The sequence below is a fragment of the Cetorhinus maximus genome, chromosome 1 (genome assembly GCF_964194155.1).
Source record: "Cetorhinus maximus chromosome 1, sCetMax3.hap1.1, whole genome shotgun sequence".
Taxonomy (NCBI): Eukaryota; Metazoa; Chordata; class Chondrichthyes; order Lamniformes; family Cetorhinidae; genus Cetorhinus; species Cetorhinus maximus.
Window position 1 is genome coordinate 216,261,894 of NC_135879.1, and position 12,561 is coordinate 216,274,454.

Sequence of the window (12,561 nt, forward strand, 5' to 3'; positions counted from 1 at the left end):
GAGTCCCGGTACACCACAGCAAGAAGGCCCCATACACCGCAGCTAGAGTCCCGGTACACCGCAGCTAGAGACCCGGTACACCGCAGTTAGAGTCCCGGTACACCGCAGCTAGAGTCCCGGTACACCGCAGTTAGAGTCCCGGTACACCGCAGCTAGAGTCCCGGTACACCGCAGCAAGAAGGCCCCATACACCGCAGCTAGAGTCCCGGTACACCGCAGCTAGAGTCCCAGTACACCGCAGCTAAAAGTCCCGGTACACCACAGCTAGAGTCCCGGTACACCGCAGCTAGAGTCCCGGTACACCGCAGCAAGAAGGCCCCATACACCACAGCTAGAGTCCCGGTACACCACAGCTAGAGTCCCAGTACACCGCAGCTAAAAGTCCCGATACACTGCAGCTAGAGTCCCAGTACACCACAGCTAGAGTCCCGGTACACCGCAGCTAGAGTCCCGGTACACCGCAGCTAGAGTCCCGGTACACCGCAGCAAGAAGGCCCCATACACCGCAGCTAGAGTCCCGGTACACCGCAGCTAGAGTCCCAGTACACCGCAGCTAAAAGTCCCGATACACTGCAGCTAGAGTCCCGGTACACCGCAGCTAGAGTCCTGGTACACCGCAGCTAGAGTCCCGGTACACCGCAGCTAGAGTCCCGGTACACCGCAGTTAGAGTCCCGGTACACCGCAGCTAGAGTCCCGGTACACCACAGCAAGAAGGCCCCATACACCGCAGCTAGAGTCCCAGTACACCGCAGCTAAAAGTCCCGATACACTGCAGCTAGAGTCCCAGTACACCACAGCTAGAGTCCCGGTACACCGCAGCTAGAGTCCCGGTACACCGCAGCTAGAGTCCCGGTACACCGCAGCAAGAAGGCCCCATACACCGCAGCTAGAGTCCCGGTACACCGCAGCTAGAGTCCCAGTACACCGCAGCTAAAAGTCCCGATACACTGCAGCTAGAGTCCCGGTACACCGCAGCTAGAGTCCTGGTACACCGCAGCTAGAGTCCCGGTACACCGCAGCTAGAGTCCCGGTGCACCGCAGTTAGAGTCCCGGTACACCGCAGCTAGAGTCCCGGTACACCACAGCAAGAAGGCCCCATACACCGCAGCTAGAGTCCCAGTACACCGCAGCTAGAGTCCCAGTACACCGCAGCTAAAAGTCCCGATACACTGCAGCTAGAGTCCCGGTACACCACAGCTAGAGTCCCGGTACACCACAGCAAGAAGGCACCATACACTGCAGATAGAGTCCCGGTACACCACAGCTAGAGTCCCGGTACACCGCAGCTAAAAGTCCCGATGCACCACAGCTAGAGTCCCCGTACACCGCAGCTAGAGTCCCGGTACACCACAGCAAGAAGGCCCCATACACCGCAGCTAGAGTCCCGGCACACTGCAGCAAGAGTCCCGGTACACCACAGCTAGAGTCCCGATACACCGCAGCTAGAGTCCCGGTACACTGCAGCTAGAGTGCCGGTACACTGCAGCTAAAAGTCCCGATACACCACAGCTAGAGTCCCGATACACCGCAGCTACAGTCCCTGTACACTGCAGCTAGAGTCCCGGTACACTGCAGCTAGAGTCCCGGTACACCGCAGCTAGAGTCCCGGTACACTGCAGCTAGAGTCCCGGTACACTGCAGCTAAAAGTCCCGATACACCACAGCTAGAGTCCCGGTACACCGCAGCTAAAAGTCCCGATACGCTGCAGCTAGAGTCCCGGTACACCGCAGCTAAAAGTCCCGATACACTGCAGCTAGAGTCCCGGTACACCGCAGCTAAAAGTCCCGATACACTGCAGCTAGAGTCCCGGTACACTGCAGCTAAAAGTCCCGATACACTGCAGCTAGAGTCCCGGTACACCGCAGCTAGAGTCCCGGTACACCGCAGCTAGAGTCCCGGTACACTGCAGCTAAAAGTCCCGATACACTGCAGCTAGAGTCCCGGTACACCGCAGCTAAAAGTCCCGATACACTGCAGCTAGAGTCCCGGTACACCGCAGCTAAAAGTCCCGATATACTGCAGCTAGTGTCCCGGTACACCGCAGCTAGAGTCCCGGTACACCGCAGCTAGAGTCCCGGTACACTGCAGCTAAAAGTCCCGATACACTGCAGCTAGAGTCCCGGTACACCGCAGCTAAAAGTCCCGATACACTGCAGCTAGAGTTCCGGTACACCACAGCTAGAGTCCCGGTACACCGCAGCTAGAGTCCCGGTACACCGCAGCTAGAGTCCTGGTACACTGCAGGAAGAGTCCCGGTACACCACAGCTAGAGTCCCAGTACACCACAGCTAGAGTCCCAGTACACCACAGTTAGAGTCCTGGTACACTGCAGGAAGAGTCCCGGTACACCACAGCTAGAGTCCCGGTACACTGCAGCTAGTGTCCCGGTACACCACAGCTAGAGTCCCGGTACACCACAGCTAGAGTCCCGGTACACTGCAGCTAGAGTCCCGGTACACCACAGCTAGAGTCCCGGTACACCGCAGCTAGAGTCCCGGTACACCACAGCTAGAGTCCCGATACACCACAGCTAGAGTCCCGGTACACCACAGCTAGAGTCCCAGTAAACTGCAGGAAGAGTCCCGGTATACCACAGCTAGAGTCCCGGTAAACTGCAGGAAGAGTCCCGGTACACCACAGCTAGAGTCCCGGTACACCACAGCTAGAGTCCCGGTACACCACAGCTAGAGTCCCGGTACACCACAGCTAGAGTCCCAGTACACCACAGCTAGAGTCCCAGTACACCGCAGCTAGAGTCCTGGTACACTGCAGGAAGAGTCCCGGTACACTGCAGCAAGAGTTGAGGCTGAGCAAGTGATCTATACGGGTTCAATAAAACTTCCTTGCTTTTGTACCTTATGCCCCTACTGATAAAGCCCAGGATGTCATAGGCTTTATTAACTGCTCTCTCAACCTGCTCTGCCTACTTCAATGATTTATACACATATACACACACACAGGTCTGCCCAAAAATTTCTGCATCCCCCACAAATTTTGGAATTGTGCCCTGTAGGCCAAGGTCTACGTCATTAATATATAGTTGGAAAACCAGGTGTCCTAATACCGACTCCTCGGGAACTCCACTCTAAACCTTCCTCCACTCTCTAGTTTAGGGAGGGAATTCCAGAGCTTAGGATCCATGTGGCTAGGATTCTCGAGAGTGAAAATGCAGAGAAATGCAGGTGTCTTGGAGGGTTCTAAAGCTACAAGTGGTTAGATATAGTGAGGGGGAAGGTAATGGAGGGATTTGAGAACAAGGATGAGAAGTTAAGATCATGTTGTTGCCAGACCAGAAGCCAATGTAGCTCAGTGAGCACAGACGTGATGGGTGATCAGGAGTGATGGGTGATTGGGATGTGGTGTGAGTTTGGATATGGGCAGTGGGGATTTGGATGGGCTTCGGGTTATGAAGTTGCAAGATGGGAGACTGGTCAGAAGAGTTTTGGAATAGTCATATGAATATACGAACAAGGAGCAGGAGTAGGCCATTCAGCCCCTCAAGCCTGCTCCACCATTTAATAAGACCATGGCTGATCTGATACTAACCTGAAACCTGCACCCCACCTACCACCGATAACCTATCACCCCCTTGCTTACCAAGAATCTATCCACCTCTGTCTTAAAAATGTAGTCAAGATTACAACTAGCAGATGAGGGCTTCAGCAGGATGTCAGATAAACAATAAAAAGCAAACGAGGAATGGAGGCGGAAAATATTACTATAAACTCGAACAGTAGTGGAGGTGGGGGAGGCTGGTGCTGCTAATTCTACTGTGTTGTGGGTGGGTGTTACTTAACCGTATTGGGGACAGTTACAAAATTTGCAGATGATACAAAACTTGGTAGAATTGTGAACTGAGAGTACGATAGTGTAGAACTTCAAAAAACATAGGCATGTTGGGTGAAATGGTTCCATGGTTCTAAATGGATGGACAGGTGGTAGATGAAATTTGATGCACAGAAGAGTGAAATGATTCATTTTGGTAGGAAGAACAGGGAGAAACAATGTTAATTACAGGGTACAATTCCAAAAGGGGGTTATTTAACTGTGGTGATGGGTCAGGGTTATTTCACTTTATTGGCGGGTCAGGGTTATTTAAAAGCTGCTTGTGGGTCACGGTTATTTAACTGTATTGGTGGGACAGGGTTATTAAACTGTAGTGGTGGGACAGGGTTATTTAACTATAGGGGTGGGACAGGGTTATTTAACTGTAGGGGTGGGTCAGGGTTATTTAACTGTAGGGGTGGGTCAGGGTTATTTAACTGTAGGGGTGGGTAACGGTTATTTAACTGTAGGGGTGGGACAGTGTTATTTAACTGTAGGGGTGGGACAGGGTTATTTAACTGTAGTGGTGGGTCAGGGTTATTTAACTGTAGTGGTGGGACAGTGTTATTTAACTGTAGGGGTGGGACAGGGTTATTTAACTGTAGTGGTGGGTCAGGGTTATTTAACTGTAGTGGTGGGACAGGGTTATTTAACTGTAGTGGTGGGACAGGGTTATTTAACTGTAGTGGTGGGTCAGGGTTATTTAACTGTAGTGGTGGGTCAGGGTTATTTAACTGTAGTGGTGGGACAGGGTTATTTAACTGTAGTGGTGGGACAGGGTTATTTAACTGTAGTGGTGGGTCAGGGTTATTTAACTGTAGTGGTGGGACAGGGTTATTTAACTGTAGTGGTGGGACAGGGTTATTTAGCTGTAGTGGTGGGACAGGGTTATTTAACTGTGGTGGTGGGACAGGGTTATTTAACTGTGGTGGTGGGTCAGGGTTATTTAGCTGTAGTGGTGGGACAGGGTTATTTAACTGTGGTGGTGGGTCAGGGTTATTTAGCTGTAGTGGTGGGACAGGGTTATTTAACTGTAGGGGTGGGACAGGGTTATTTAACTGTAGGGGTGGGTCACGGTTATTTAACTGTAGGGGTGGGTCACGGTTATTTAACTGTAGGGGTGGGACAGGGTTATTTAGCTGTAGGGGTGGGACAGGGTTATTTAACTATAGGGGTGGGTCAGGGTTATTTAACTGTAGGGGTGGGTCAGAGTTATTTAACTGCAGTGGTGGGTCAGGGTTATTTAACTGTAGGGATGGGACAGGGTTATTTAACTGTAGGGGTGGGTCAGAGTTATTTAACTGTAGTGGTGGGTCAGAGTTATTTAACTGTGGTGGTGGGACAGGGTTATTTAACTGTAGTGGTGGGTCAGAGTTATTTGACTGTAGGGGTGGGACAGGGTTATTTAACTGTAGTGGTGGGTCAGGGTTATTTAACTGTAGTGGTGGGACAGGGTTATTTAACTGTAGTGGTGGGACAGGGTTATTTAACTGTAGTGGTGGGTCAGGGTTATTTAACTGTAGTGGTGGGTCAGGGTTATTTAACTGTAGTGGTGGGACAGGGTTATTTAACTGTAGTGGTGGGACAGGGTTATTTAACTGTAGGGGTGGGACAGGGTTATTTAACTGTAGTGGTGGGTCAGGGTTATTTAACTGTAGTGGTGGGACAGGGTTATTTAACTGTAGTGGTGGGACAGGGTTATTTAGCTGTAGTGGTGGGACAGGGTTATTTAACTGTGGTGGTGGGACAGGGTTATTTAACTGTGGTGGTGGGTCAGGGTTATTTAGCTGTAGTGGTGGGACAGGGTTATTTAACTGTGGTGGTGGGTCAGGGTTATTTAGCTGTAGTGGTGGGACAGGGTTATTTAACTGTAGGGGTGGGACAGGGTTATTTAACTGTAGGGGTGGGTCACGGTTATTTAACTGTAGGGGTGGGTCACGGTTATTTAACTGTAGGGGTGGGACAGGGTTATTTAGCTGTAGTGGTGGGTCAGAGTTATTTGACTGTAGGGGTGGGACAGGGTTATTTAACTGTAGGGGTGTGACAGGGTTATTTAACTGCAGTGGTGGGACAGGGTTATTTAACTGTAGGGATGGGGCAGGGTTATTTAACTGTAGGAGTGGGACAGGGTTATTTAACTGTAGGGGTGCGACAGGGTTATGTAACTGTAGGGGTGGGACAGGATTATTTAACTGTAGGGGTGGGACAGGATTATTTAACTGTAGGGGTGGGACAGGGTTATTTAACTGTAGGAGTGGGACAGGGTTATTTAACTGTAGGGGTGGGACAGGATTATTTAACTGTAGGGGTGGGACAGGATTATTTAACTGTAGTGGTGGGACAGGGTTATTTAACTGTAGGGGTGGGACAGGGTTACGTAACTGTGGTGGTGGGTAGAAGATCTGCAGCTCCCCTCAGGCTGCCACAGCGTGAGGAATCTTGGAGAACTCCCACCTGTGCAGCCACTCGGGGAATTACGTGCGGTGTCGAGGGGAAGAGGAAATCCCTACAAATGCACGAAGAGATGACTCTCTAATTATCGAGAGGAGAAATGAAAACAATCAAAACATTATGCCGAAGTGAAAGCTAACATTTTCTAGCAAAGCGTCAAGCTAAGTTACGCAGCATTCGACCAACAATTTAGCAATGTGGGATGGTAATGATGGGCTATTGCTTACAGCTCGTGGGTGCAGTTTGCTGGCTTATCCATCCGATGGCCTTCTTTCAGCAGTTTAAAGAGCTCCTCCACTGGGATTCCGGGGTAAGGGGATCCTCCCAATGTAAAGATCTCCCACAACAGGACTCCATATGACCAGCTGGGAATGAGAAAAGAATAGAAACCTAATTCACTGAAGCTTTTTTTTTTTGTCAAACCACCCCATTCTCTTGGTGCTGCCATGCGTGCCTAACATAGTTATCAATGGCGTGACTTAATTGAATAAACTCTTTTCTAGTTACTTGGAGCATCGCGCTGATCCCTTCAATCACAAAAAAGATCAGTAGACGCAAATGCTGGAATTAAAATGACCAGTTAATCAGATAGTTGACAGGCCGTTTATAACTTGTCAGCTCTTCTGCCAAGTTCCTGGAGCAGAACTAATGACATATTTTTCTCCAAATTCGTTTTCCTGGACTGCACAATTTGCAAGCAAGTCACAGAGCCAATTCTGGCCATTGTAACTTTCCTTTACAAAAGGGCCTATGTATTTTAGGTAGAACTAAGTTGATTTAAAAAAAAAAGGCACGATTCTCATGGGTAGCACTTACACGTCACTCTGGTGGGTGTAGACTCTGTCGAATAGTGCCTCCGGAGCCATCCACTTCACTGGCAGCCTCCCCTGTAGATGGCAGGAGATGGGAGTTATTATTTAATCACATCGACAGACAGCCACAAAGGCAATGCCTGCACTGTAATCTTTTAAACCAGCCACAATTACCATTGATAGAATTGCACACAGTGCGCAGCACAGAAACCGGCTACTTGGTCCAACTGGTCCATGCTGATATTTATGCTCCACACACAAGCCTCCCCCCGCGCCCCTCTTTATCTGACCCCACCAACGTAGCTTTCTGGCCCAATCTCCCTCACGTGTTTACCGAGCTTCCCCTGAAAAGCTATTTGCCTCAATGCTCCCTTGTGGTGGCAAGTTCCGCATTCTAACCGCTTTTATATTTGTGGCCCCTAGTTCGGGTCCCGCCAAAACATCATCTCTACGTTCTCTCTATCAAAGCCTTCCATAATCTTAAAGGCCTCTATTAGGTCTCCCCGCCACCTTCTGTTTTCTAGAGAAAAGAGCCCCAGGCCTGGTTCAGCCTCCTCTGACCACCTGCCACTCGCTTCAGCTGCCAGTCCCTAATGCTCGGTCACTTTAGCCTCCAGCAGATGAAGCAGGCTGTGGTTACACTTACGTTTGTTGTTTTCTTGTAGTAGTCAATGTTGTGCACGTCCCTGGCTAGGCCAAAGTCTGCAATCTTCATCACGTTATCGTCTGTCACCAGCACATTTCTGGCTGCCAGGTCCCGGTGAATACACTAGCCGAGAGAAAAAAGATTCCCACTTGGAACAATTAAATTGTTTGCCAGAGAAAAACTGTGCAGCAAGTGTTCACTTTTCTTCAGTTGTTATCCCTTGATTCTTGCGAGAGTGGTGCTGATTATTAATATTTGGGTCCATTGACATTCAATTAATTTGATCCATTGAGGTTCACTTCTGCTCTGGTGAGCAGGTGTAAAAAATATTGAGGAAACTCTTTCGAGTTATCAACAGTCACAGATTGCAACTCTTTCGAGTACAATCACAGTTCTTGGTTTTTCCTGGAGTGGGACATGAACCCACAACCCTCTGATTCAAAGGCGAGGGTGCTGGCAGGTGTAGCCCGGGGTTATAAACTATGTTAATCGCAATGAGCTCATACATTTAAGGTCTGATTTTCACCCTCCCCTATCTCCCCCTCCCACTTCTTAGATTGCCTGACTTCAGGCACAGCAGGGCCACCTGTCTCAGCTGATGTCGCCGGGAAGCGCCGCCATTTTAACTGTGGTCCAGCTCAGTCCCACAGAGCCTCGAAGCTGCTGGTGAAGGCTGCCAGCAGACATAATCCTGGACATAGGGGGCCCCAGGTACATTCATTTAGTATTTACTGTTTGTAAATTCATTGTGGGCCAGAGGGAGCTGCAAAAATGCCTCTTCTGGGGCCAAGGGTACCTTGGGCTTTCCAGTTACTTTGTCAGGTGCTATTTCCATGACTCCTGTGACTTGAGTCTGCCTGCTCTGGATGAACTGTGACTCCCGCTCACTGGTGCTGATATCAGCTCTGTTGACGTCGGTTAGTGTCAGCATCCTCGACATGCAAACCAGTCCCGGGAGTTTAAACACCCTGAGCCTCACAATGAACTCTCCACTGGAGGTGCTCTCCCACTGTGGCGAGTGCCCATCTGTCTGACAGGGGCTTTAGAGATCAGTACATCAGAGTTGTTCTAATTTAATCTAATAATTCAACCCAACTAAATCCTTGAAAAGATTGGATAAAGAAATGCCAAGGTCCCATATTTGACTGTCTTCCTCTTTGCTTTCCCCTGCCATTTCCCCTCTCACCCTGCCCCCCCAAGGATAGAGTTGATACCTTCCTGGGTATGGTTCTTTGTATGTTGCCAGTCTCCACCATCTTAAATCAAGTGCCACTTGTGACTTCAGTGGTGATTATCGGCAGTCTCGAGGACCTTGGGGAGTGTCACAGCTGAGCCAGATACTGTCCTTGTCCAATGTACCCATGTGCATATTCTGCCAGATATCGACCCGGAGTTTCCTCTCCAGGGATACTGGAACACCAAAGCCTGGTGCAGCAACTCGACACTGTGGTTGAGTCAGTTGAACCAGTACAGGATAGGAATCGCCAACCTTCTTGGTGTGTATAGCTCAGCTCTACATTTAAACTTCTATAGCTACCTCCCCATGGAATGTGGTCACTGGAATCTCCCCTAAATTCAAGTGTGATTATGATATTTACAAAACAATGTCGTGGAATTTGATAAGGATGCCTTGAAGCTGCTAGGCTGAAGTTTGAATAATTTTGCAGGGCCATTGGTTCCACCTGCAATTTCCATCTCTTTCTACATTATATACATACAGTGGGAATGAATATTAAGATATATTCACCTGTACAGTACCCCAGCAAATTCATTCTACTGCTCATCTTTGAAGTACTGCCTTACCCTGTCTCAGCAAACGTTCCCAACTTTACACATCCACCTGCCCTGTTTGCTCCCTAAGCACCAGATTACTCCAGGCTCCCACTCTTTTGGTTCCTTTCACACTGGATTACACCTGCTTTCCGACTCCCTCTGTCCTTTCCCATTGGATTGCTCCTTGTTATACAGGGAGTAGCTATTTGGTCAAGGCCTGTTATTGTTCACAGAACTGTATCCCAGCAAGAGCCAAAGTCACTGCATTTAAAAAAATACTTGGATATGCCCTTGAAGTGTTGTATCCTGTAGGATTACAGTCCAAACGCTGGCAATTGGGTTTTGGACGGGTAGCTCTTTTGTGGCCAGCACACAGACATGATGGGCTGAATGGCCTCCTTCCTTCTGTGCTGTAGATTTTCTGTGTTCCTATGTCATTCCCACCACTGCTGGTAAAGAAACACTGGGGGAAAAGGGAAAAAGTATTCACCTTTTGAGAAGCCAGGTACTCCATGCCACGTGCCACCTGGTAGGCACAAGACACAAGATCCTTGAAGGTTAACTGCTCGTCTGGCACCTTGCAGGTGTCAAAGGAATAATCCATGCCAGGAGGCCGTCGTGCTTTGAGGTATTCCCGCAGGTTGCCTTTTGATGCATATTCAACGATGACGTAGAGTGGACCTGAATGGGAATGAAATGCTGCTGGTAATGTTGCAGAACTATCACAGGGAGAGGAAAGAGTCTCAACAGAAGGATCAGCCCTTAGCGAGTGCCAATACCCGTCAGCCCCTGGAGGCATGAGGCACAGCTTTCATTGTGCCCACCTTCTGGGAATCCCAGGCTAGTCAGCAAGGTAGCAAGTATTATTACGGCACAAAAAGAACACTGTACAAATTGTAACACCCAGTGTACAGGCTGCATCCTCCCGCCACTCGCTTTGAAAAGGGCACCTTTAGCACTCACCGTCCTGCGTACAGGCGCCGAGCAGGTTAATAATATTTTTATGTTTTCCAATCATCTTCATCATTTCCATTTCTGACACCAGATCAGATAGGTCCTTGTCTGTGGCATCATCTACAAGGACAGAGAACAGAAACTGTAACTACTTAAAAGCATCGGGATGGCAAAACACACAGAATAACATCACAGGCCCAGTCTTACTGCTGGATGCAGTGGAACTGGCAGCTTTCAGGGTGGATATGTGCGGTGGCTGTGCAGCTACAGGGTATATTGCTCCATGTGCCTAAACTTATATCTACAATTAATAAAAATCTTGCTTAGGGTCCACATTTCCTGTTCACATACCTTACTTCCCATTGTCATCATTTCCGACCATACTTTTCTCAAACATTTAGATCTGTAACTTGTGATAGCCGCATTTCCCACTCAATGTGGCTATGTCAACAGTCACAATGTAGTGGCAGGATCTGCCCACCAGATGGCACTTTAGAATGTGTTTCTCAGGTCTCTACCTCAACTTCATCACTACTGATCATACTAATCAACTAACCTTGGGAAAAACCTTGGAAACTTTACTGTGTTTTGTTTAAAAAAAGAACAGGAGCGAGTTAAAGGCGATAATTCAATGCTGGGGTTTAGATGTTGTTAAAAAGCCACTTAAAGCTTTACTTTAACTTAACATCATGTGAAGCCCACATCTTGTGACTTGCACCAAGCTTTATTCAGCAGACCTTAAGCTAAGAAATGTGGATACTCGCCAATGACTCAGCTGGTAAGGGAAGTATGTGATTGAACCACACAGGTAGGGGGTTCCAAGTTTGAAAAGCTGAGCTGATAATCAATATAACAATATACTGCCTATAGATCAAACCAGACAGTGTTCTGTTCAGACTGCATCTTCAGCACTGTGCCCACCCAGTTCTTGTCCTTGAGACGCAAAGGGGACATTTAAGACCTGGGTGTAGTGCAGAGAAGAGCAGAGAAGAGCTTTGACACCTCATGGCTGGGATCTGAGCTATGAACAAAGTGTCAGAAGCTCAGGCTTTTCATTCTGGGGAGATGTCTTCGAGATGATGTTTGGGGTACACAGAATTATGAACAGTATGGAAAAGATACAAATCCAAACTAGGAAAAGGTATGTTTAGGACTGATATCAGGAAGCTTGTCTTCGAGAAGAGTGTGATTGACATTGGAATGGATTTCCATATGGAGCAGTGAAGGCAAAAACACTGGCATCATTTAAGAAAGTGCTGGATTTTGCATTGTGGAGAACTGTAGGGTGATTCTGGATGGATGAGCTAATAAAGGTCTTCTGTGTCCATTCATAGGATTTATATGATCTTGGTGCCACCAGAAAATGTCTCAAAGCCCTTCACTGGTAGCGTTCCTACCTCTGGACCAGAAGGTCTGGGTTCAAGTCCCATGCCAGGGTTTGTTGACCATGGAAGGAGCGTTCATGACATGGTCCAATGGGTTGATAGTCAGCCCGGGAACCCTTCCACCAAACTCCCTACTATTCCCCAAAGGGAAAAAGTGTGTGAGACAATATGCTTAAAAAATACACAAATAACTTTTGGAGTGGAGTGACTGTTGTACGAAAACAGGTAGAGGTAAGGGATGATACAACTGGATAAGGGAGAGGGGGAAGGACTGAGCCAGACTTCCTCCTCCTGATTTGCACACAAGATGGAAATTGGCTGTGCTGCTCCCACAGTTGAATAACCTATTCACATTAGCTGACAAGACAAGCAACAAGAAGGTGACCAGTGCACAGGGAACTATACCCCTCCATTTCCTACTTATCATTTGCAACAATGCAGTACATTTACTGTGCCCCAACCTCTCTGCCACTGCCAACTTATGCCTAAGTGGCATTTGCCCTCATGAGGAGTGTATGCATTCCATATTAGGTAAAACAAAATTCTAACTTGTAGTTCGGAGACTTTGAAATATGCTCACGGCCTTCCGTGTGTGACAGACAGTCTATTGATCAAAGACGATAAGCCACGGTTGAGTATCCTACCAAAAGTCCCTATCGAGGCTTGTAGAGGACAAATATCCCATTAGTTAAGGAATCAGAGGGCAACCAACA

The 12,561-nt window shown here is 48.4% G+C and overlaps 1 protein-coding gene across 6 annotated transcripts in view; it reads right to left on the reverse strand.

Annotated features, from left to right (window-relative positions):
• The window catches only part of fgfr3 (fibroblast growth factor receptor 3), a 167,732-nt gene that overhangs the window by 10,928 nt on the left and 144,243 nt on the right, over positions 1-12,561 (reverse strand). For all 6 annotated transcript variants that reach the window (XM_078553126.1, XM_078553118.1, XM_078553134.1 and 3 more), the window contains 5 exons: positions 10,473-10,583; positions 10,000-10,190; positions 7,737-7,859; positions 7,095-7,165; positions 6,506-6,643 (listed from right to left, as the gene is read on the reverse strand). In XM_078553126.1, coding sequence (XP_078409252.1) covers positions 6,506-6,643; positions 7,095-7,165; positions 7,737-7,859; positions 10,000-10,190; positions 10,473-10,583 — 634 coding nt within the window. The remainder of the gene's footprint in view (positions 1-6,505; positions 6,644-7,094; positions 7,166-7,736; positions 7,860-9,999; positions 10,191-10,472; positions 10,584-12,561) is intronic.